Source organism: Aulonocara stuartgranti (genome assembly GCF_965226115.1).
Source record: "Aulonocara stuartgranti genome assembly, chromosome: 15".
Classification (NCBI taxonomy): Eukaryota; Metazoa; Chordata; class Actinopteri; order Cichliformes; family Cichlidae; genus Aulonocara; species Aulonocara stuartgranti.
Window position 1 is genome coordinate 35203960 of NC_138951.1, and position 26327 is coordinate 35230286.

General features: G+C 40.1%; 1 protein-coding gene across 2 annotated transcripts; it reads right to left on the reverse strand.

Moving 5' to 3' along the window:
- Positions 1-277: 277 nt before the first annotated feature.
- On the reverse strand, positions 278-25057 carry rab3ab (RAB3A, member RAS oncogene family, b). Of its 2 annotated transcripts, none has more exons than XM_082506397.1 (5): positions 24957-25057; positions 10835-11059; positions 4914-5032; positions 4071-4195; positions 278-3569 (listed from the first exon to the last, which is right to left on the reverse strand). In XM_082506397.1, exons 2-5 carry the CDS (start codon positions 11057-11059, stop codon positions 3379-3381), a joined length of 660 nt encoding a protein of 219 aa, XP_082362523.1. In that variant the 5' UTR covers positions 24957-25057; the 3' UTR covers positions 278-3378. The 2 variants fall into 2 exon arrangements, with proteins under 2 accessions (XP_082362523.1, XP_082362522.1); XM_082506396.1 differs by lacking the exon at positions 24957-25057 and adding an exon at positions 15746-16300.
- Positions 25058-26327: the final 1270 nt, after the last annotated feature.

Here is a 26327-nt window from a genome sequence, read left to right on the forward strand (position 1 = left end):
ACTGACTAGTTTCTGAGATTTTCTTCAAATTTCTTTCAAAAATGAAAAGTGAAAGAGTGACATCCTGAGGATGTTGAAGCTACTAGCAGCCAGATATTTGCCACCAAAATGACAATTTCATGCTAAATCCTGGTGACTCAAGCGTCTGTCATATGTTATTATTTTAAACTAATCTGAATCTTAGGTTCAGAGTAAAAACCTCACTGGATGTTGAAGAAGCGCCAGGTAAAAGCATTCACTGAGGGCAGAAACACTTCAAAAACTACAGTAAACTGAATGTTAGCAACTTTTTTTTAATTATTGTTTTACCACAAAGTACAGATAAAAACATCCACAGCATATTCTCTCACTTTAAATGGCTGAGAGGGAACTGAAGAGGCAGTGATACAAGACCAAATCAAGTCACATGTTATTTCTGCGTGCTAGTAGAAGCTCTACAGTCGGCAACCTCTACCAAGCTGGATGGCGTTTGTTTTTGTGTACATACTGTAGTGTGTATTGCTTCGTAGCTGAGTGACACATTCATTCACAAGCAGGCCTAGAAATGAATGCAGGGTACAGTACAACATGGCTCTTTGGGGGATTTCAGGTCTTTTTTTTCTTCTTCTTTTTTTCAATGCAAGCCTGAGTCAATACAACACAATCCACACATATGACTCAAAGGTAGAGTATTTACAGACAGGGTTTATATGGAGAGGAAGACATATTAGAAAGGAGAACAGTTCAAAGTTTTGGATTTTACCAGAAAGGAAACAGTCACAACCAGTAAGAAGTAAAATGTATGCAGGATCAAAATCATCTCCGCAGTTCATAGTCATATTTACTGGCCAAATCACTTCCTGTTCTAATAACACCACTCTGAATGGAGACTCAGTTTTTTATAGTATTGAAGTTCCTGCCAAACATGAGACACGAGCTTTACAAAGTCATTCATTACTGATTTTCATCCAGTAGCGCTTTGCCCTTTCAGTCCATAGATGTCATCCCATTCATCAATATGGGTTAACGCTGATATGAAATCCTTTTGATATGAAATCCTTTTGATATGAACAGGACTCACAATATTTCCCTGTGAGGAACTTGTTTTATTACTTGTTTAAACGTTTAAAATTGGTTACACTCCTCGACCTGGCACCCCACAGCAAAAACAGCGAGCTGCTTCTTAAGCAATCTTTGGTGAAGTATAAAGAAGGAATACCCAGTAAGCCAGTTTTAACCGTTAAAACTGTAATAAAACCAAAGTGCAAATACTTTCCCAGTACTGAATATTTAACTCCTGCATTGGCTCGAGCCTTCAGCTGCTTTACGCTTGCTTCGTATTTAAACAGTGCGGTCCATAATTTACCTGAAGACTGAGATCAAACGCAAACACACAAATAAACCGACGCCCACACAAGAGCCCACATTTATCCGTAATACTGAGGTGTTAGTGGTATTAATCGCGTAGTGTTTTTTTATTAAGCAGATAAACACGAGGAGTCAACATGTTATTTGATACGCTGTCTCCGTCCAGAAAAGAAACGAGTTCTCTTTCAGAATAATGCAATCAAACACATATATACGGATTACACCCCACACATGTTGCCATACATGTTTTTCCTGTCTTGAATCTCGCTACGGTGCTGTACCATGTGTCAGCATGATCTCTACTCTCTGTAAGTCTCAACCAGCAAGACAGAAGCTCAGGACTGTAGTTGTTGAATGATTTTGAAAGCAAGCCAGCATACTGTACTCACCTAGAGGTCAAAGATCAGTAGATCTGCCAAGTAACCACAACAAACTCCAATCTGGCCGTTTTGGGAATCATCCTAATCTATCCTGATGTTTCTTTCACTGCCTGCAGGCAAGCTACCAACAGAAAGCAAAATACCCTGGAATATCAAAGAAGTAACATCGCTCTTGTCCTTCAAAGATTGATGAAATGTTTCAATGTCTTTATATTTGAGGACAGCAATCAAAGAGATGAAAGCCTGAAGTCTGAAGGTTTTAGCTGTTACATGACCTCAACTTCAGTATTTTACAAAAAAAGGTATCTGCAGAATTTTTTCCACCTGATGGAAAATACTTTCAACTGTGCTGCACAAAGATGCTTTTTAGACAGCCTCCTATTTTTCCCTTTATCTTCCAGTGACAAAGACAAAGACACATTAAAACCTTTTCTATTATACAAACACTGAGAACCTAAATGGCTTTAAGACTATTCTGAAAAAGAAATGCATCTCCTTCCTCTAAAATAGAACTTACGCAACGATGCTACGTGTCACAGCAGTGAAAACCACACCAGACGGATTTAGACTTGTTAGTAATTTAGCAGAAAGTTTCGATTTATGATGGTGCATTATTTCTGAAAGTAGCACGAGACATAAACAAGAGTGAAATTCAGCGGCTCGCAGGAGACACGCTTCGACACAACCTCCAAACAAACAGGCCTTTTATACCAGATACTGTCCTCACAGAGCTTCGTACCGTCTTTATACCTATCCAGAAATGCATACCTGTAGATGTTATGTATATAGATATATATATTGCACAACATTTATATGTACATTTGAAATAAATATAATTAAATAAAATGTGTCTCTTCATTTTTTGCTATTTTTTCACTTAGTTATAATTTGTTCGCATCCCTCTCACCCCCCTAAGTGTTTTGCTGTAGGGGAAAAAAAAGGGGGGCGCCAAAGTACAAAAAGAAATGTAAAAAATGAAAAAAGGCGAAATAGTCAGATGAACAACGGAAAGACAGAACGCTTGCTATCTGTTCTGAAACTTGGTGAGACAACAAAAGAGACATTTAATGACATATATGAAATGCATTACATTGATACCGAGCAGATCTCAGCTGGATCACCACTCCTACCGAACTGAGCAGTGTGGCCCTCTTGGTCACCAAATCCAAGGCTGGCATCTTTTCCAAGATATTCAACTGACATGAAACAAAGAACTGTAAACATGGGAAGGATTTTAATGGCACTCTGAGGGTGTACGTTACGCCGTCAAATCCTTCTTGTAAAACCACACCGAGGATCAGGGAAACAACATACGACGGGTTGAAAAGCTTCAAGAACCAGGCTGCAAAGAGTCTGAAACTGCAGCTTGATTTAAGGTGCTTTGGCATCATACCAGCACCTGCACTTTTTGAATGACCTTTTAGCTCATTTGTGCAGAGAAACCAGGAGCAACCACAGTAAAAACACCAATTCAGACACTTTTCAGACACTTTTCAGCTTGATTCTTGTGACCTTTAGCCAATCTTCCTACAGAGACGAGCAGGAAAAGGAGTGAAACGGGTGATGAAGTACAGACCCAAGGACCTGAGGTCCAGCTGAAAGGAGGACAAGGAGAAAGACAGTGGAAAAGGGTTTTGGAAAGGAGTCAGCTTTAACATGCACAGTCCTGGTGAGGAGGAGCGGGCTGCTCTGTCAGCTGGGGCCCCTGTTTGGCCCCTGTGACAGCGGGATCGCCGGCGTCCAGACTCTCAGACATCTTTTCACAGATGATGTCGACCAGGCGCTCAAAGGTCTGCTTCACATTGATGTTGTCCTTGGCACTGGCCTCGAAGAACTCGAAACCTGGAGGAGAAACAGAGCATGAGAGAGGTCGCCGAGCTGTGTTCGGTCTGTCAGTCAAGAAGGGATACACCTTGCTATCTGCCGGGCAGATTACATTTGGTGGTGCGGTTGCAGATCATTCCAGTGACTCACAAAGTTAACACACAGAGACAGATAACCTTTTACAACAATTTGACCTAGCGTATTTGCCTTTGGACTGCGGGAGGAAGCCAGAACAGCCAGAGAAAACCAACACGGGAACAGGGAGTAACATGCAAACTCTGCACAGAAAAGCAACAGCTGGCCGATAGGTTTGAACCCAAAGGGGCAGATAAAGTGCAAACTGCAAACTCCTTCCTGGCTTATCAGGCGGTACCAGCCTCAGAGAAGACTCCACTCATGTTCCTAAAACATCACAAGCACTATTAGTCTGCAAAAGAGCCATTTGAATATAAAAAGTTACATATCTTGTAAACTCGCAAGGTTGAATTTTGTGCGTGTGTGTGTTCAGCATGAACTCACCGAGGTGTTCGGACAGCTGACGACCTCTCTCTGAGTTCACCACTCGCTCATCCTCCATGTCACACTTGTTTCCTACCAGCAGCACCTGGGCATTGTCCCATGAGTACGTCTTAATCTGAGTCGACCTGAGGGCGGGGTCAGAGAGGAAAGTCAAAGGCTGGGAAGTCTGAATGCAACATTAAAGGGTTTTTTCCCCCCAAAATTCAGGATCGCACTGATTGAAGAGGTAAAAAAATGAATCTGAATCTAAAAACTCTCAAATTGTGCACGCACACAATAAAAATCAAAGGATCAGTGTGATTTATTTGATTTTACTGTAAGTCCGTACTGAAACTTAAAGACTGAATTGCCCATAAACACAGGCAATATCAACAACAAGGTATGACCGAGTAGGTGGAAAATAAATGGAATGGTCCTCTGTGATGTGCTGGTCAGGTTATATAGCACAACAAAAAGGAAAAGATATCACGATCGCATCTCATTACTCTGCAGAGACAGAAAGCTCATACTGTGGTCTATTAAAATAGACAGAAACCTGAACCGGATCAGTGGCTCTGTTCTTCTATCCCCCTGTATCCCTGCATCTATTTCTAGAGAGATACTAAATCTCTAGATGCAGTTTCATTCATCATCCGCACAACTCTTTGTCTCACCAGAAAAACAGCGATAGAGGGTGATTTTTGGTGCCTAAAAAGCACCAAACAGAAACTTAAAAAGAACATAACAGCACTGTTTTACACAGGATACAGCATCCAAATAATAATTTTTTTAGTGGTGTTTATCCTACTTGCTTATATGTTGTAGTCCCCCTTATCATCAGCACTACCCCAGCCAATGACATACCAGTCCTGGACAGCGTTGAAGGAATCCTCATTGGTAATGTCATACATGAGAATGAAGCCCATGGCTCCTCGGTAGTAAGCTGTGGTAATGGTGCGGTAACGTTCCTGGCCAGCCGTGTCCTGAGGAAAGAAAAGAGCAATTTAATTACAGTGATTGTTTTTATCATGTTACTGCAGAGTGGCTCAAACAAAGAGAGTCTGGAGATTAAGATTGGTTTTAGACATGTGGAGAGGACAGATAGTGGACATATTGGGCAATCGGTGTTAAAGACGGAGCTGCTAGACAGGAGAAAAAAGAGGAACGCTACAGAGGAAATTTAGGGATGTAATAAAGGAGGACATGCAGAAGGTTGGTGTGACTGAAGAAGATGGCAGGGTACGATAGATAGGGTACAATGGAGACAGAGGATCCACTGTGGCAGCTGAAAAAAGAAGAATTAAAGAAACAATTTGGTTACCCAGGAGCAGAAATGTGAATTATATTTCCTCATACTTCACACAGCAGTTTAAATCAGGTAATGAAAAGCTGATAACATGCAATACAATTACATCATCTATATTGCTGAATAAGCAGTGCCAGAATCCTGCTGACAATGTGACACAGTGTATCGCTCAGGTGTGTGTTTTAATGTCACAGTGTGCTCCCACAGCACTGTGAGTAGAAGTAGAAAAAGCAGTAGAAAAAGCAAACAGCAGCTCCGTGTGTGTTGGTGTAATTGGGGAGTTTATCTACAGCCCTCACTGCTGTTGGAAAGGTGCTGACGATTCAGAGCAGAAAGTATTAGAAAACCTATCTTTACTTACAGCTTTGACACATCGGGCAAGTACATAACTGTGTTTTAAAGGTTTAATTTAATGTAATCAGTCACTTTTGCAGGTAATACAAGCATTACCCTGATTATTGCTCAGGGAATTAAAGCACAGTGTTACAGCTAGCCAACACCCTGCCTCACCTTGTAAGCTGAGCGGCTTCTGTTCCAACAGCATCCCTCAGCTGTCGGTGCAGAGATTAAAAAAAAGTCTCATGCTGGTTTACACTTCACAGGATGAACTCTTTGTTTGACACTGGCATTCAAAACCATTTGGATAGTCATACAGCCAGTGCACACAATCAGAGATGTGTGTGGGGGTTTTTTCTTCTGCAAGCACACATATGGCATTTTGGGAAATGTGCTTATTTAGTTTCTTGCCAAGAGTCAGTTAAGGTGACCAATGCCTCTCTCTTGCCTGTTGGGTTATGGTGAAGGGTTATTAGCCAGACAAATGCTGTATTTGGTCAGGTTACAACTTCACTAACTAAACACTGACTCAACCCAAAAATTAAAAGTTCCCTCTGTGAGCTTAACCATTACACACTTAAATGAAGACATATTTGGCCTATTGACCATGAGTCTGGTTCTACAGGAGATTTCTTCCTGCTAAATAGGAGTTTTTCTTTCCCCCTGTCAGCTTTGGCCTTTATGGGTAGTTTCTCTCTGGGTAACAGTTGTACTATGGGCACATTTTTTATGGCTCAACCAGAAGTTCAACCTAAGGCTTAAATTTCGGGCTGTCACTGCAGGCTGTAGCTGGTCACTATCTGCCAGGCGCCACTCCCAGTAAAAATGACCAAACTGTGTTTGCAGTATTGTTCCTTATGGACATTTTTAATTATCTGACAAATAACATGTGGCACAGTGTCATGGACCCTGAGTTTTTGTACTTACTTATTGATTTCTCATATTTACAGTGTTCTTTGGGTTTTGTGTTCTATTTAACAAAGTATATATTTGGTTTCTTTATGATTGTATTGTTAGCTTTGCCTACAATCTCTTTTAGTTTTCAGATCCAGTTTTCTTTGTAGCTATAGTTAACGCTGTATTGTCACATACGTAAATTTCTTAGACTTTGGTTTTCCTGCCTCCTGTGAAGTTTCTAAGTGGTTCTTATGTTACTTCCTGTTTTGGTTTGTCTTTTCTTCCTTGTATTTAGTTGTACTTCCTTTGTCTCTGATTATTCCACCTGTGTATTTAATGGCTTCAGCTTGTCTTTGTTGTGATGACTGTTTATCTTCCTGTTGTTCCTCCCTATGTATTTGACAAATTTGGATTTTTTTCTATTCTATCTTGAATTGTTGTTTCTTACACTATTAAACATGAGCTGTTTGTTGAACAGCCTGTAGAGTCTGCTTTGAGTCCTTACACCTGTCTGTTAGTTAGTACTGATATTCAGGTACATGTGTTACCTATGTTACGTTTGCTAGCTGTAGCTGATAACTTAGCACAGATATAAATCATATCTCAAAGGTTTTATAAGTTGAGGGGGTTTGTAGATAGAATAACTTAAATCATGCTAACAGGTGAGCTTTTTCCAATTTAAGTGTTTTCTTTCTAACATTAACACACAATCATACTCTGATGGATGCATCGAAGAGTGGAGTTTGGACATTTGGCCAAAGGACATTTGGCATGCTGACTGGAGATGACAGGGCTCAAACCACCAACCTTTCTTCCTGAGCCTCAGCCAATCCAAAAAGAGCTGTCAAACCTGCAACAGTTACCTTCAAACAGAGCAGAGCTAGCTGTTTTCATCTGTTTTTTCTCACTATGCTAAGCTAACCAGCTGCTACCTGAAGCTTCAGCTAAAGATATGATAGTAGTGTCAGACTTCTCAGCTAAGATTTAATTAGAGAGTGAAAGAAAAAAGTGAATTAATCTTTTAAGTAAACCCTTATAATCCTTATTAAGTCATTTTAAGGGTTTACTTGAAGGAAAGACAAAGATAATCTCAACAATCAGCTATGGAAAAAGCTGAAATTGTGTCAAAAGAACTCGTACTTTTAGCTAAATCATTACTGCTATAGGTACATTTTATCACACACGCTCCTATAAACTAAATGCCTACCTTTCAATAATCTGTTGAAAAATTCAATTTCAAGAACACATTTTTAATAAAAGTCCTGATAACCAGATAAATACACACAAAAAAAGCATCATGTGCACAAAAAACTGATGAGTACATGTGTGTGTGTGCGTGACATGAATATATCTATTCACTCAGTCATACATTATCACACTCGGGTCACTAGAAAATTGCATTTTCAGAGAGCTGTCGCTTTGATCTATGCTTTCCAAACTGATGGTTACTGTATAATGTTCTGCAACTGCAGCTTGCACCCTATTTTTGCTCACCCACTAAGTGTGTGCTGCAAGTTGTTCTGGATAAGTGCATCAGCTCTATACCTAAAATGTCAGTGTAGGTAGCACTGAGTGGTGTTATATAATGAACACTGGACTATTCATATTTGAGCTAAGCATCAAATTTAGAGTTAAGGGCTTACCACGGAATATAAAATGATAATCTTTCCAACTGGCAAGAGATAATGTAGCCTATAGCATTTTAATGGAGAAGAGAACGGATAATATTTTGTTACTAGCTGCAACATTATCATCTCTGCTGTTTTCCCCTTGTGTGTGTGAGCCTAGAGACATCTAATGGAGGAGCTCCAACAAAGGAGGGTCTGAGCACTGGCCGGTGTGTATATGTCTGTCTTACTGGATGTCAGCTAACAGATTATATTAGTGTCATCATAGTTCATCCTATCTGTCTACCTTTATAAATCTGGTAATTCTGAAGCTCTATTTTATTTTATTTTTTGATTGGTCGCGTTTAACCAGAAGTCTTTACTTTGGACTGCAGCTGTCATGAGCGCTGTGAAAGCAGCTCCACACGGCCTCTCAGGCCTTCAGTTTTATCTGCAACGTGACGCGTTCTCAAACGTGGCCATTTAAACAACATGTATGACATCTAAGTATATGTCACGGGTCTGCACAAATCAACATACACTGGAATAACTGCACACTGTGGCACAAATATACGCACTGTGCGCTCATGCCAACATTTTCATTTTTACTCTGCTAGCTGAGCAGTGGGGGAGGAAGTGTGTGTGCGTGTGTGTGTGTCTGTGTGCGTGAGACAGAAACGAAAGGGAGGGGGGCATCTTCTGAGATGTGTAGTAATGGGGGAGGGGAGAGCATCACCCAGTCTTAGGTTTATTCTTCTCCGATTGGCCGATTGTATCTTTCTTACCAGAGGCAAGACCTGGGAAAGGCTGACAACAGAGGCAGCCTTACACACAAAACAGATCCACGTGTGCACAGCCACACAAATTCAATGCTCTGCTCACCATCACAGCTCTGGTTGCTGCAGAACTTTGGTGTGAAGGTGGAAATGATGTAATTGTCTACAGCATGGCACCTAAACACCAGTTTCCTGCAGCTCAAACCAAAGAGTTTAGAGCAGTTTAGAGCTTCAGCTGTCTTTAACCCTCGCGCCCGTAGAAGCAAACGCACATCTGAGGAAACACCTTATTGTTTGCTCCCGGGGACGTGTCACCGTAACCGTCTAATGTATTCTGCTCTGTTGGTGTTCATCTGCACGTGCAGGCTGCAGCGAAGGCACCGGTGTGTGCAAATCTGTGTGTTCACTGGAATCTGACTTTGCATAATAAAACAGCACCACGGGGCAGGGTCTTACAACTCCTGTTTTTTATTTTTATTTGCTCAATTATGAGAATCCATTGGAAAACATGAATATCTACATTCCTTAATCTGACAATGACAATATTTTTAAAGGCAAGGTTAAAATCCTGACGTCATAGACAGGGGCGAAATGGTCTGAAAAGTGTGTGCGTGCAGGACGATCCTTCCTGGAAGGTATTTGTGGCATTGCACTTGCTTTCAAAAATAGTTGGAGAATGGAGAAAAAAAAGACTTACAAGGAACTGAAACCCAGCTTTATTTCTCACATCCACACACCCTGTTTATGTATTTCACATGTCAGTGCAGAGGAAACATTTCATGCTTGTCTGTAAGCCCATCTGGGCATTTGCTGTGCAGAAAAGCTAAGCGGAGAAAAGGAAGCATAAATGCTTTGACCAACAAATGTGTGTGAAACGTGTGATGAAGTGCAGTGCTTCTTGCATTAGCTCATTCCTCACCACAAACACACACACTTCAGGTGCATTTCCTTGGTGTTGCTAAGTTAACCTCTCATTGGACAGCATCTGTGTGTCCTAGTTTGAAATAACTCAAGGAAGTGATCAAATCAACACCACCAAATATACCAAATACCAAAAGCAAACCAGATGCATTGACTTTCAAAAATTCATATAGTCGTACTAATTATGGGCAGACTTTGAAAACAACGTAAAAGAAATTATCTGTCATCATCCTGGGCTTTGGTGTGTCTGGGCTCTGAATCCTTGTTTGTTTTTAGAGATATTTTATATCTTTAAAAAAACTTGATATAGTCTTTAGTTCTTGTTACCTTTGTTATCTGGCTTCTGTCAGTATTTAGTACTGTTTATGTTCTGAGTTCCGTTAATCTAGCCTTCTCTATGGCTTCATCCCCATGATGGCTGCTCCTCCATGAGCCTTGTCCTATAGGAGATTTCTTCCTGCTAAAAGGGAGTTTTTCCTTCCCACTGTCGCCAAGCGCTTGCTGTTAAGCGAACATCTGATTGTTGGGACTTTCTGTGTATCATTGTACTTTCTTTACCTTACAATATAAAGGGCCTCGAGGTGACTGTTTGTGACTGTTTGAATTAAAATGAAGTGAAAATTCCTCTCTGCTAACGATTCCATGTTTAGTTACTTCCTGTTTTATTTTGACAGAAGTTGCTCACTGTGTCTTATGTTAGGTTTAACTTCCTCCTGGCTTTAGCTGGGGTCTCATCACTTACGTCTCCCCATGTTATCTGGGTGCATATATATTGTCTCCCTGTGTCTGTTGTCTTGTTTTCCCTCATAAGTGTGTATGTGTGAACCTCAGTTTTTTCTTTACACCTGTCAACCAGTATAATATAAACTAACCAGATACTAGTAAGCAAAGTAGGTATACTTTTTGGTTCATAGCACTTTTTTTCTTTTCTTGTCATCTTACCCAGATCTGTAATTTAATCCTCTTGTCATTCCTGTAGATAGTCTTCACCTTAAAGTCGATGCCAACTGTGCTGACAAAGGCCGGCGTGAAGGAGTCGTCGGCGTAGCGGAACAAGAAGGAGGTTTTTCCAACGCTGCTGTTGCCGATGATGAGGATCTTGAACATATAATCAAAGTTTTGGTCAGAGGACTCCTTCTGCCCGTAGGTTGCTGTTGCTGAAGCCATCTGTGGACAAAGACAACAGAGAAAGTCTTTAACCAAACTCCTGCAGTGGCCTCACTGTAAGATCACAGTAAATGTTCTCTGAAATAGAAATGACATTTTTCTGTTTCTTCCATTTCTAAAATACTCTGTAGAGTGACAAACTGAGCTTTCTGAGTAAGAGAGATTCACACTGTTCAGATATGGTGCACAAATCATGAGCAACAGAACAAGAAAGAGCACAAATTGATATGAAGTAGGTGTAGATATGAAAATAGAAGATGGATATCAGCAGTCAGGATAATACCCAATATAAGATTTTCTTGGGGTTACTAGAAAACCAGCGTAGAAGATCTGATAAAGCTTTAGGGAAAACAATGCGTATCGTCTTTGAAGTAGGAAAATGCAGAGATTAGGTAATTAACAAGGAATTAATCAGCTTTAATGACTTTAATAATGTTTCAAGCAAAAATGCCAAAGAGTTATTATTTCCAAAGGATAATGGGCTGCTGGCAAAACCTCAAAAGCCCCAGTTTGAATTTCTCCCTTTACCAGCATTTTAATAAGAAAACCATATATGACACGTTAAAAATAGTTGCATGTAAGATGTGGAACGGGGTGGCCATCCTTCTTGGTGATGGCAGATGGACCCCCAAACTGTGGGGCATCCATCTGCACAGTACAAAGTGCAAAGAACCACAGTGACAATAAGAACAAGGATGGGCACTGCCAATTAGCGAAGGCTCTAAATGCTACATTCTGGGTCCGAAAGATACACAGACTAGTAAATAAAAATGCAGGCATTCATTAAGACGCATTAGCAGCTTCTACTGTCAGCCAGGACATTACGCTAAATTAATGAGCATCGATTTCATTAAACACACACAGAAGAGGCTGCTGAAACAACAGCAGAGGAGCTGTTTAACACAGAAGAGGTCGTACGTTTAATGCATGTTAAGACAAACGACGTTGTCAGCATCTGTTAGACTCAGCATAACAGAGGATAGTGATTAACTGGTATGCTTTACACAATGCACATTTGCTTCATGGGCATTAATCACAACCACATATTGCAATATTCTCATCAGTGGATGGAGGTATATGAGGATGAACTTCATGCTAGCATAGAGTTTTGTACCCACTAGCTAGCCATGTAGTTTAAAGCCAGTCCCGTCCACAATTTTCTATTTTAATTATTTATGTAAAACATGTTTGATCAAAGTTACACTCTATTAAAAATCCAGCCTAACATTTACACCAACAGCAACACCATTAAGGAGTAAGCATATGACAGCACACTGCACAAGAATGAAATGATCTTCTTATATCCTCTGACAGTGTACTCATCTCTGTGCTTGTCCTGCTAGACCTTAGTGCAGCGTTCAATACTGTTGTCCATAATATCCTATTAGAGCGATTAGAACATGCTGTAGGTATTACAGGTACTGCACTGCAGTGGTTTGTATCATATCTATCTAATAGACTCCAATTTGTACATGTAAATGGAGAGTCTTCTTCACACACTGAGGTTAATTATGGAGTTCCACAGGGTTCAGTGCTAGGACCAATTCTGTTTACATTATACATGCTTCCCTTAGGCAGCATCATTAGAAGACATAGAATACATTTTCACTGCTATGCAGATGACACCCAGCTCTATCTGTCCATGAAGCCAGATAACACACACTAATTAGTTAAACTGCAGGATTGTCTTAAAGACATAAAGACCTGGATGGCCGCTAACTTTCTGCTTCTTAATTCAGATAAAACTGAGGTTATTGTACTCGGCCCTGAAAAGCTTATAAATATGGTATCTAACCAGATTCTTACTCTGGATGGCATTACCTTGGCCTCCAGTAACGCTGAGGAACCTTGGAGTCATTTTTGACCAGGACATGTCCTTCAACGCACATATTAAACAAATATGTAAGACTGCGTTCTTCCATTTGCGCAACATCTCTAAAATTAGAAATATCCTGTCTCAGAGTGACGCTGAAAAACTAGTTCATGCATTTATTACTTCCAGGCTGGACGACTGTAATTCATTATTATCAGGATGTCCAAAAAACTCACTGAAAAGCCTTCAGCTAATCCAAAATGCTGCAGCAAGAGTCCTGACAGGGACTAGAAAGAGAGAGCATATTTCTCCTGTTTTGGCTTCTGTTCATTGGCTTCCTGTTAAATCCAGAATTGAATTCAAAATCCTGCTCCTCACATACAAGGTCTTAAATAATCAGGCCCCATCTTATCTTAATGACCTTGTAGTACCATATCACCCTGTTAGAGCACTTCGCTCTCGCTCTGCAGGCCTACTTGTTGTTCCTAGAGTATTTAAAAGTAGAATGGGAGGCAGAGCCTTCAGTTTTCAGGCCCTCTTCTGTGGAACCAGCTTCCAGTTTGGATTCGGGAGACAGACAATATCTCTACTTTTAAGGTTAGGCTTAAAACTTTTTGCTAAAGCATATAGTTAGGGCTGGACCAGGTGACCCTGAATCCTCCCTTAGTTATGCTGCATTAGACGTAGGCTGCCGGGGGATTCCCATGATGCATTGAGTTTTTCCTTTCCAGTCACCTTTCTCACTCACTATGCATTAATAGACCTCTCTGCATTGAATCATATCTGTTATTAACCTCTGTCTCTCTTCCACAGCATGTCTTTTATCCTGTCTTCCTTCTCTCACCCCAACCGGTCGCAGCAGATGGCCCCGCCCCTCCCTGAGCATGGTTCTGCCGGAGGTTTCTTCCTGTTAAAAGGGAGTTTTTCCTTCCCACTGTCGCCAAAGTGCTTGCTCATAGGGGGTCATATGATTGTTGGGTTTTCTCTGTATCTATGAAGCGCCTTGAGGCGACTTTTGTTGTGATTTGGCGCTATATAAATAAAATTGAATTGAATTGAATTGAATGGTTAGCCATTTTCCTCAAACAGATTTCTGGGGGACTCTACGTCTATGTTAACCATGAACTATGTACAGCATGAAACCTTTACGTTCAAAGGGATAAACTTCAGATTTAATTAATTTCTTGGAAAGCTGTAGCAGGGTGTGAGCTCGAGTGAGCACCGAGCTCACTTGTAACGAGTCTTGTTCAGCATCCTGACTTCATTGTAAAGCCAATATAGGATCTGGTATGGTGCATTTGCTAATACTGAAATACCGTGTTTTACTTTAAACGATGGATGAAAAAAATGTAGTCATAATGGTCCTTTGTTCCTTTTGTCTGAAAGAGCCCGTGCGAGCTTCTTTTAAATGACTAACAGAGGCATTAAAAAAAAGTCCACATTAGGATGCAGACAGGCGAAGGATGCAGGGACAGATGTGTCTGACAACTTTTAGACTTTGATTCACTGTTTGCCTCCTTTTTCACTCAAAGTTTAGTTGGGTTTAGACACAGATATTCCTAATTAAGAAAATAACCTACTCTAGTCCTTAGATTGGGGTCTAACTATGATTCTGGTTACTATCATAGTTAGCTCACAGTTTAAGTTAGCGCCTAACCTAAGGAACTGTAGACACCTCCACTCTCTTGGTTTCCAGTATAAGGTGTTAGGTTCAAACCCATCTAAAGGTGTAACATGCAGTTATCAGAGGTGGGACCAAGTCATTGTTTTGCAAGTCTCAAGTAAGTCTCAAGTCTTTATCCTCAAGTCTCAAGTCAAGTCTCAAGTAATGTCAGGCAAGTCAGAGTCGAGTCTCAAGTCACTGGTGTAAAAGTCCGAGTCAAGTCACAAGTCTGAAACTTTGAATTTCAAGTCCTTTCGAGTCTTTAAAAAAAAAAAAACGAAAAAATAATGTTGCAGTTATATGCTAAATGTAAATATTAGACCATGTAATTTTAAAATCTGTGTTTTTCTCAACACATGACAAAATAGTGAACTTAGAAAATATACACAAATTGTGAAATTGCACCTCTTTAAAATGCAGCTCAATTAAACTTAGCTCCTGGAATAATTTTCACCGACAGTTCTGAGATAAGCTGCATGTTATTCTTGGATGCGCTTGTAGGACCAGCTTTAAAATCGCATGACAAAAATATCATACACATTAAAAAAAACTGCATCACCAACGTAGCCTGGACAACATTTGCTAGTTAGATGAAGTCAACTATCTCATCTTAGCATATTTATATGCATATTTATAATTATACGCTTCTTGGAGTGAGTGCATACACTCATGAAGTTTAGTAACTTCAGGTCACTGCAACAAGCCCAGGTACAGTTTACTGACGGATGGGTACAGGACCTTGAAATGCACCGTGTAGAACGAAAGACCATCGTACGTATCATAAGTTTACCAGTCTCACAAATCGTCTTCATAAATACACATTCCTTAACCGTTTATTAATAGGACCTTTGAGCTCAATGGTAATTAATTAGTAGTGGAAATAATTTATGGTACCCATCACAGAAATGTAGCAGTGACAATAATATTGTATGCTGTAATCGTACTGGGCAATTAGTGATACAAAAAACCTGTTTTATCCTGTGAATAAAAGTATATGTTTTTGTCAATGTACCATAATAACAGAAGCGAAACGCAATATTGTGTCAGGACAATTCACTATTTATGCACAATAAATAAAGGAGCATAGCGCGACAATTTCTGTTCAGCGCCAGACTTACTTGTAACCTATATCACCAATTATGTTAAGAAAAATGACGTATTAACTACTAAAAAACACTGACCTTCGTGTAAATGCTTGGAGCAGACTAACCTGTGAGCTGGAGTGTTCTGGGACGTTATATTTGATCTTTGAATGGCTGCAATCCAGACCATCCGTCGCGTCTTTGTTACTTCGGAAACATGGCTCGAACAATTTCTCCAACGACGTAATCCGATAACAACCGATCTCTTTACCCGTCGGCTTCCTGTGGCTGTCATGCGACCGGCTATTGCAGTTAATAATACAGCAGCTTCTTGACATTTTTGTGTTTCTTTTTATCGCTGTATAACTGATTTTAATTGAAAGCCTGCGTGCGCTAGTACCTCTTGCCACGAGTTCCCAGAATCCTTTGCGGTTCTACCCGTGAATGACGTCACATTTTCAATCTCTATATAATATGCATGTTAAATTTTATATTTGGGGTAAAATATCAAGTCTTTTCAAGTAAACCGGTTCAAGTCCAATTCAAGTCCCAGGTCATTGGTGTAAAAGTCCAAGTCAAGTCACAAGTCTTAGAACATTTTTTCAAGTCAAGTCTAAAGTCATAAAATTAATGACTCGAGTCTGACTCGAGTCCAAGTCATGTGACTCGAGTCCACACCTCTGGCAGTTATTAATGAGACCATATTTCTTTTGAGGAACACAATCTCATAAAAATATAAGACTAGCACTTACTTTAAAATCCAAAATTTCCTCAAAGTTCCTTATTATACATTGAACCTTTTTATGAATCTTATGCACTGCATTAGCTAGTTCTACATATTTATTCAGCAAGGTCAAACTACTGCTGTGTTTTAAATTGGGCTGCAGATCTGCTCTAACAGTCAGCCAAAGAACAACAGCAGCTTCACTGAAACTTACACTGCCGTTACGTTACTGCATTCGCTGTCCAGGACTACAAAGATTCAAACCTACGAGACCTAAAAGGATTTAGAAAACAGAGTGAGTGACTCTTCAGAGCACGATGACTGTAGCCCACAGGACTCAGTCCCTTCACCCGCCTCTATATTTAGACTGTTATCTCGACTCGGCTGCAGCGGAACACTAGAACTCAGACAGAATAAAGAACAAAGAAAATAAGTGCTCAGTCCTCACAGCTCGGGCCTATCGGCTTACACGCAGGAACACAGAGATGCTTGTTAAATAATGGAGAAGCCCCGACCCTTCCTCAGCACATTCTGTTATGCAAACGAGGGCTAAGCAGGTGGGTCGAGATGTGATAAACCTACTGTGAGAACGCTGCACAGAGGATCACAGAAAACATTCATAAACATTCATAAAGCTGTTTCATGTAAATAGGATTTAGTCAGGTTGCTAAATTGAGAGCATCGGAAAATGCAGCAGCCACCTGGCTGCCAGTATCTTTTTAGTTGATGGCTTCTGTTCTGCCTGTGACGTCAACAGTTCCTCACAGCTCGGAGGATCTGTGAATACTTCAAGAGTGTGCAAAAATAAGACATGCATACTCTTCAAAAGAGCCGAACCTAATCAATAAGAATTATGGATGTGCAGGATTAACTTAGACTTACTGAGTAACAAGTAAAGAAATCTAAACTTTTACCTTACAGTATATATTTTGAAAATACTACTTTAGATATTAAAGGTTTCTTTTAAAAACATACAGTATTGTGCAAAACCATGAAGCAGCCAACCATTTCTTTCTATTTTGCTGGGGATACAGGAAATGGGTGCAGAGATTTATTGAAACACATGAAAATATAGAACATATGGCAAAAAAGATTTTGTACATTTTCACAAACTTAGTCAGCTTTCTTTTAATTTCCTTAAATAGTCTTCAGTAATAGTTCTCCGGGCTTTTTGAAGACATTCAAAGCTCTACTTTGGATTTTGGCCTCAACAAAATGTTGAGATCTGGGCTCTGGGAAGGCCAATCCATGACTGACGCGGTTCCATTGTGTGTGTTTTCTCTATTCATGTTTGCTTTTACTGCATTTCTAGGTTGACTATCATAGTGAAAAATCAGTACTGGCTGAAACAGCCCCAAACCATAACAGAACCTCCACCGTGTTTTACCTTTCTCCTGATCCTTCTCCATGTTTTTACCCTACAACCATAACCATACTGAACAATGAACTCAAAAAACTCTAACATATAGACTGTGTTTTTAATGTGCAATATTTATCAGTTCTACATTCTTTTTATTTACCTCTGCATGCAATTGTTTTCATTTGCTTGTATTTATATTAATATGCATGAGTCCAGGATCCAGACACTCACTGGAAATTGGTCAGGTACAAGGACTGGACTGAAAATCTGTGAAAAAGCAGCCAGTGTCCAAAGACAGACCTTCAGAAAGCCTGAAGCCCTGTAGCTCAAGACAACTTTAAAAAATGCCAAAATGGTCAGACTTCTCCAGAAATCTTATCCAGACTGACTATATCCAGAAACAGTCACAAAAACATAATAAAGTGAATATTTTTCTTTTCCAAACAACTGACAAGCCCATCATCCGATGAAAGTCCCACTTACTGAACATCAGACAAAAGGCAAAAAGCCACCAAACAAACAAACACAAAGATAGCAGTCAGGAAAGACAAGGTGACAATTTAACTGAATAAACAAACTGCAAAGAATATGGAGCAAAAGAGGTAAACACTTCAGTTCACTTGTCAAACTGATTTTTGCCCCTTAAAATTGCGTAAAAAGGTTTGTTTTCAAACTGAAATAGACACATAAGCACATTGAACTCAGAGCTATTTCTTCATTTGGACTCTATTCTGTAAAAGCTCACAGCTAATAAGTAGTTTAGGGTTCACTGATATCATCACTATTACAGCTTAATCAACCCTGTTCACTCAATCTGGGATCAACTGACTTCAGGTTGTACCATATACCGCTCAACTCTACCCCACTCAGCTGACGGTCAATAGTTGGAGTTTCAGTCACAGCAAAGGCACTGCAGTGTGACTCACTGAGTGTGATGAGCATAATCTACACAAACATTAGAAAATAAAAAGTAAACGTGCAGCTGAAGAGGATGAACAGCGTGTTGGATTAACTGATCTGCAATCAGTTTGGTTTAGTGTTGCTTTTCCTGTCCCTTCCTGACAAACGGAGGTCCAACCTAAACAACAGGAGACGCTTCCATCTCAGAATTCCTTGCAAAAGTATTTAAATGAAGACACACCTACAACTAACAGCACTTCATTCTACGGAGTGGTGTCGGTGAATTTCTCTGAGCGACAAAAGCCCCAAAAATCTAATTTATTTATCTGTCATACAATTGCATGCTCATATTGTTTGCTATGCACGCAATTCTGCTTAGCTCTTGAGGAAACTGGGTATTATTTGCAGGCTTAAGTCAAAGCTCCGCCTCAGGATTGGCCCATATGTCACTACTTTGATCTTTTTTGTTATGTGGCCTAGTTTGCATTAAGACCCCATCCTGGACCTGTGTGAGGTTTTCTTCCTGATTCCTGAGTTTTTACTCCCCGGAGACAACAAGTGGACTTTTTTTGGTAGTTTTTGTCTTTACAATCCAGCATATATTTCATCTTACTCTTACTATGGTACAGTAGATGGTATTTATTATGATTTGGCACTGACACTAACCATCCCCGACTAAACTGATTGACTTCCTGGTTTAAAACATTACATTTTACATGTATATATATTTTTTTATCTCAAAAAAAAGAAAAGCTGGCTACTAGCATGCTTACCGACACATCCGATCAGAGCTGTATGATATCAGCGTCAGGTTGGAAGAGTCTAAGATTTGACACCTATAACTTAACAGTTATCTTTAGGCTAAGCTCCGGTGAACCAGCCGGAGGTGAGATGGCACTTGATCACAGTCAGGGTTTGGTGTTTGATTTCCTCTTTGGCGAGCCTTATTAAAAATGTATCTGCTCTTGTTACCGCTGCACGACAGGGTCTGCTCAGCTCTGCAGATATTTCTGCCCACGTGTTCGTTATCGATGAGCTTCTCCGAGCCGAGTCAGCAGTGTTACAGTGACAGCACGTCAGGCAATTACACAAAGTTTTGCTCTTAAAAACATTCGAATCCAGGTCTTGGAGTCAGTTTAGATGCATTACTATATCTCCTTCCACTTTCTGTACTGTGAAAACCCACATTGGCTCATATTTCTTTTAACCCCCTCTGGAACATTTGCTGCATTTATCCTAGTGCTGTGATTCGCAACCTGTTTTAGAACCTTTTCATAAAATCTGGGCTCCTAAATTCTTATTGATTCTTTTGCGGTGTTGTTGTTTCCAGTATTCACAGCAAGGATTCCAGGAGTTTAAAAATGACCAACCAATGCTGGAAGTGTAGGTCTTGCCAAACACTACTGCAGGCTTTTTGCTTCTTTTCTGCTGCTTTTCCTCTGCGTCTCTGAGATTAGCTGCAGAGAAGAGAGTTGGTTTAACCTTCACTAATTCGATACAGAAGCTTATAGAGAGAGGCCTTTGTGTTTAATCTCAAAGTAATTAACAAATTCTCATTATGCAAATTCCTTTCAGCTTCCAGAATGCCGCTGCTTTCTTTTGGCTTTGCTAGCAAACTTCCAAGCAAGTCAGGTGTATGTGCACTGTAAGAGCTGCCTGGATATTTGGATTTCAACCCTTGAAGGTTCACAACCCCATGCCAGGACCCCTGTTGTTATTGCAGCTGTAGTTTCTCCTAATACTGAACCATCAATTATCTGTTGCGCCTGTTTAGGAAATCAATATCTTCTACAGCCCAGAGTGTCATCCATGTCTTGACCAACAATCCAGCAACAGCCTGAAAACTAAAAGAAATAGGAGACGCTGGAGAACCGGGAACTTTTTTTCTGCCACTTTTGATTAAAAAAAACAAAGCTATAAATAATAATCAAACTTCACTTTGACCTTTATGTAGGTTATTGAGATGAAAGATGGTGACAACATCTGTTAAGCGCATGCATCCCTTCCCTCTTCCTGTTCCCTTTCCTTTTTTTTCCTGGTATAATAATATTTCATATTGAATTTTTGAGCATGTTCTTTGAGCTGCTGATTATGCTGACTCACATCCCTATTTCCCCACAGGGATCAATCCAGTCTAACATGACAGTCATCATCTGCATCATCTGTTAAATAATATAGACATATATATAATTATCAACAGAAATTTGAAGCTAAATGGCATCAAGTAGGATATAATAATATCTGAGTCTAAGTCAAGGCTTCACACAGTGTGTTTTTGATGGAAAACTACAATAGCATGCCGATCCACACGGTCAGTACATTTGCACATTTAGGGTCCCATCAAAGTGGCTCTGAAATTTCCAAATCTTCCCTCACAATCCGAAAAGTAGCAATGGCATTCGGTCTCGAATAAAAAGGAGATGAGACTAAACGCCAGGAGGAAAAAAAGATTTCAGAGTTCAAAGATAACTCCTTCCATCGCGGAGAGTGCAGGGAAGATGGAGGAAGGGAAGCACGCTTTATCAGGCAGAGATGGCTAATAATAACCAAATCTGTTATCGCAGCGACTTCTGGTTTTAATATTAGATTGGCTGCTCAAGTCTCTGTTTGTATATATATATACATGTAAGATCAGGATGAGTCACTAAGAAAACTGTGATATAAAGGAAGAGGATAAGCTATCTTTATAAGTCACAGCTCTGGGAAGCTTGGTTTTCTGAGTCTTTCTGTTTTGCTCAATAGCACTTTGTCAATAGTTACACCTTAACGCCACAGGCAAAGTCTTTTCCATTTTTTTCCCACACTAATCCAATCAGGACTAAGAGTTATAGGTTTCACTGCTGGACAATGACATCACTGAGCTCCCCCTCTAAACCTGCCACCTAAAGGAGATTGATGTCCCTGCAGGAGCTAAGTGCTCCTGCAGCCAGCCAGTCAGGTTCATCTAATCAGGATTGGCTGGCTTAGTGCAGACGGACAGCTAATCCACAGCTGATCCCAGATCACCTAAACACATTCTTGCTTTAAGATGGTTACTGAGATGACTCACTCAGAGGTTTTTCACATCTCTTAACAACATCAGAGGACGGTTATGTGAACCTAACATCCCCAGTCGATTTTATTACAAATAACTAAATCAGAAACTTAGAGCGTCTGTGATTTTTACAGAATAAAAAAGTCGTCCTCCCTGCAGGTCCCTGTACCAGGACAGGTTCTATCTGTTATAAAAACGGCTTCCATTTTTCAAAGGTTGTCAAGCGCTCAATGAAGAAGCCACGTGTCACTGCTCTGACTGATAGCCGCCTGCTTTGTTTTATTTCTGTTCCATCAAACTGAATCAAGCTGCATTTGTTTAGAACATTTTTGTGAGTGTCACAGAGTGATTGTTCTTGTAAGGATGCCATTCAGTTTCTGATTTGTGGCTTTGGCAGAAGCATAAATGTCAGTTTTTGTTGGAGTTTTTCCAATCTCCGTCTGCTGTGCAGATGAGGACGAGGAAGTGGATACGTGTCACTTCTCCATGAAGCTAAAGGTTTTGACCTTTTTTCATTGAGGACATTTTCTCAGGTGGGTAAAAATATTGTCTCGTTTAAGGGTTCACGGTGCTTTCCTTCATAAATCAGTTATTTGGATCATTTTGTGTTTGGACTGGTACTTCAATAGTGGGGACGATGTTTAACAAATCTTCAAATCAAACTCTTATCTGCTCTCCTGCTCTGCAGTCCCCACCTTGCAGCATCCTTCTCCTTCTTGTCCTAGTACATTACCCTGAAAAGGCACCATCAATACTTCTTAATCGAGGGGTCAATGCCACCTTCCTCTTTAACCTGATGAAAGTGGTGAGATCCCCATATCTGCAATACGGCAAGCTAATGCAACTCCTTCCTTCCTTCCTTTATTAGAACAAACAGACAGTGATGGAAAATAATGAATTACATTTACTCAAGTGCTGCACTTAATGACTTAGCTACATTTCTCCATTACTTACTTTTCAGATTACAATGCATGACGCATTTATAAACGGACACATTGCTGTGAATCCAACAAACAGTCACATAATCAACTCCGTATAGACCCAATAGTCAAATCAAGTCAAATCTATAAACTGACTGATAAAAGAAGATCTTGTTTTAATGTAGCATTACTACTTTTACCCATAATCTTCACCCCAGACTCACAACTAGGAGCAGAAGCATTAAATGGCTCCAGTGTTTATCCAGCACTAGACTGAATGCAGTGCGATGGGTGTGTGGATGCTGCAGCAGAACTCTTTTCTTTCACTGACTCGGTTCACACTGGCCAAGAGGCTTGTTTAACTCAAATCTGCGTGATCTGGCTGGATGATCACCATTTAAAAGTGAAGTCAGCAGCCTTTTCACCTCTGACCTCTTTAGCAAAACGCTGCTGTCTGCATCTTTCCTCCTGCACCGCCGTCTTTCTGTGCGGTGCTTTTGATGCAGTGGAAGTTAAAGAAAAATCAAGTGTCTTGTCAGTGTTTCTCAGCCTAGAAACACTGATGTTTACTAAAACCAATGTGATGCAACATTTACAGCTACTAACCAGCCTTACGTGTGAAACAATAACTAACAACCTACTGAAACTGGACAGCAGTGGCGTTACTCTGCTGCTGTGGCTCTCCTAGTTTTCCTGAGACAGCATTTCTCCCCCCTTTTTCCTCCAATCACGTGCCTCCTTTCTCTAGGAAGCGTGGAGATGCAGATGAGAGGAGGGGAAGCTAAAAATATCATCACTTCATTCTCCACCCCACCCCAACCCCCCGTGCACAGAAAACAGAAAGCAGCAATGAGAGCAGCCAGGATGTGAGAGATGCTCTTTGAGGCTAGAGTCTGCAGGTGAATCCGGGACATTAAAAAGTAGTCATGTGTGTTTGTACACAAGTGCATTGCTTAATTTATAATGTTGATTGAAAATGCTTCTTCCCACTTCATGCTGAAAGATGCTGTATTTGGATACATCTTTGAGAGCTTGTTACAGTCATTAAAACAGTCTCGCCCCCCTAAATCTGCTGAGCTGTACTCTGCTTATGTAGAGCTTTTGTTCTCAGACATTGTGTTTATGTGGGTGTGTGTAATGTTCAAAAGCATCTATAATCATAGTTTAAAGCATCATAATCACAGATTAGCTCAAGAAATCCAATCTTTAAGTCTGTTTTTCTGCACATGTGTTCAGACAGGCACATCTCAGACTACTGCTGACAAACTGACTGAAATGTAATAAAAAAGGCATCCACCCTGCATATCAGTGGCATCTCTCCCAGGCAACATTAGTGTGTGTTTTGCCATGTGAAGCAGCAGATGCGTCACTTCTGCCTTCAGCCAGTAAGTTTACCGTCAGCGAGGACATTCAGATGTGGTCTGCAGGCTGTGAGCTCACTTTGAGACTCTTTAAAAAAAGCCTAAGAACATGCTTGCGGTCTTATTGTATTATACTTATTGATTAAGCTTAAAAGCCAAAATGCAGGCTGATAGGCTGACACAATGCAACTGCACTGCACAGTTTTCAGTAGGCTCCTGTATAAGATTTGAAACAGCAGCTAAACCAGATGAAACTCTATGCATTTTTCATATGTGTTTCATATGTGCTTTCATCCATATCCTTCATTAGCTGCACATAATTAAAATATATAAAAACGATATTTATGATTTAGTCTGTTTTTTTTCTTGTGAATGAATGAACATATCATTCAGTACTTACTCCCAGAGATCTGACTCAGTGTTTTACCTCAGCATTGGAACACAACAGTCCTCCATATGGCTGCCGCGTTTCACGGATTAAATACTCCTGTAATCCTGGTATTCGGATTGTTGAATGATTCTCTGTGCCGACCTTTAGTTATGTCATGATGCTTATTTGAATATTAACCTATTAAATGTGTAACCTATTAAAAAAAGGTTTAAACCCCCCCACATGTTTCATATGTTTACTCTCGTGCAGTGTGCTCTACGTGTGTTTGTAATGTATTCCACTGATCCTGCCTCAGATCCATTCAAACCTGTTTTCTTCATTTAACCCATCGGACAGTGTGAAACGCCTTTTCCTGCAGGACAGGCCGTGAGTCAAGCCAGAGATCCAGGACAGCAGCAGCAGCAGCAGCCCTCATCCATCCACACAGATAACAACAATCAGCCTGTTTTTACGGGTTATTCTGAAGCCGGTTTATGGTTTTCACAATGGAAACAGCTGTTAAGGCAGGCATCTCACGTCAAGGCTTCTGTCATCTGAAATATGCTGCTGGATGATTAAAATAAACTGCAGCTGAGACACTAAATGCGCTAAATTTAACGTACGATTTTATCTCCATTAACTCCAAAATTAATAAAGAAAGAAAACCCACCTTTATTTCTATCTGGCTGCTATCCTCCACGTCCAGCACCCGCAGAAACACCACCACTCACTGTCAAGTCGGAATGGTTGCGCGACACAACATCCTGTTGGCTTTTTCAAAATAAAAGCAGATTGGTTTAAACGGTACAAAGTGCTTGAAAGATAAAGACGATTCTGATTGACTGAGTAACTGATCCGACTGTATTTTTTTACTATATATATATATATATATATATATATATATATATATATATATATATATATATATATATATATACAGAAGTGTTTGTAAAGATCAAAATTTACAACAACATGGACAATTCTTTGTAATGTGAAGAGAAAAAACGCACAATCCTCAGATCAGACATCAGAGCCGACATGCTTTTCTTCCTTTGCAAGACCTGGTACCCGGTGAACTTTTTAAACAGGGTTGGAAAGTACTCAGACCCTTTACACAGGCAAATACTTCAGCTTTCTGCATTAAGACTGTTACATAAGTGTGTATGCGTTATGAGGTACGTGTATTTGTAGTAGTAAAGGTCAGGATGCAGGAAAATAATAATGAAACAACGAAATTAATTGACAGAAATGAGAAGCCACAGCGCTGGTTTTAAAATCTTACTTTTTTTTTTTATTCCTATATCTCACGTGATTATGAAAACAGTTACTTACTATTTAGTCGAGTGACATGCCTCAAAAACCAACTTATCTAATTTAACTGCGTCCATCGGTTGAAAAAACTGTTTCATACACGCAGTTGTTATCCCAGCGATTGGTAAATAAATAACGGATATCTAGGGTCTTTTTGAATAAACAACGTCTTTGAGCTTGGCTTTTATTTTGAAAAGGGAAAGAACGAGTTCCAGTCGTTTTGTAACTCGGGTTGTGAAGGCGACATAAATGAATGACAAATGGGCGTGGTTTAGGGGTACGAGAAGGATTGACGTCCTGTCTAACGAATCCGGATCCCTAATCAGCGTCCTGAAATATTCCACCTCAAACACTGAAGCGGTCTTTTATTATTGATGAAAGCTGCCGGAGAGGCTGAATTATTGATTACGGGGTCAGCAGTAACCACTGAGTCCATTCCCACCCAATAAAAGACACCGGTCCCATAATGCACTGCAAAACCATCACACTCATATACGTTTCATACGGATGCGTTGTAAGGTACAACGCCTGTTTCATAAGGCAGCTGTAAGCGCTGCAGAGCGGATTTTATAAAGTAACAAGAAACTGATTTTAAGCACAGCTGGATCTTTTATACTGAAAGCATGTCACTGATTATTAAAGAATAGCCTACATTTAGTAGAAAATTGCACGTGATGATGATGTCACTGGAATTAAACAATTGCCATTCAGTATTATTTTTTGTTTTGTT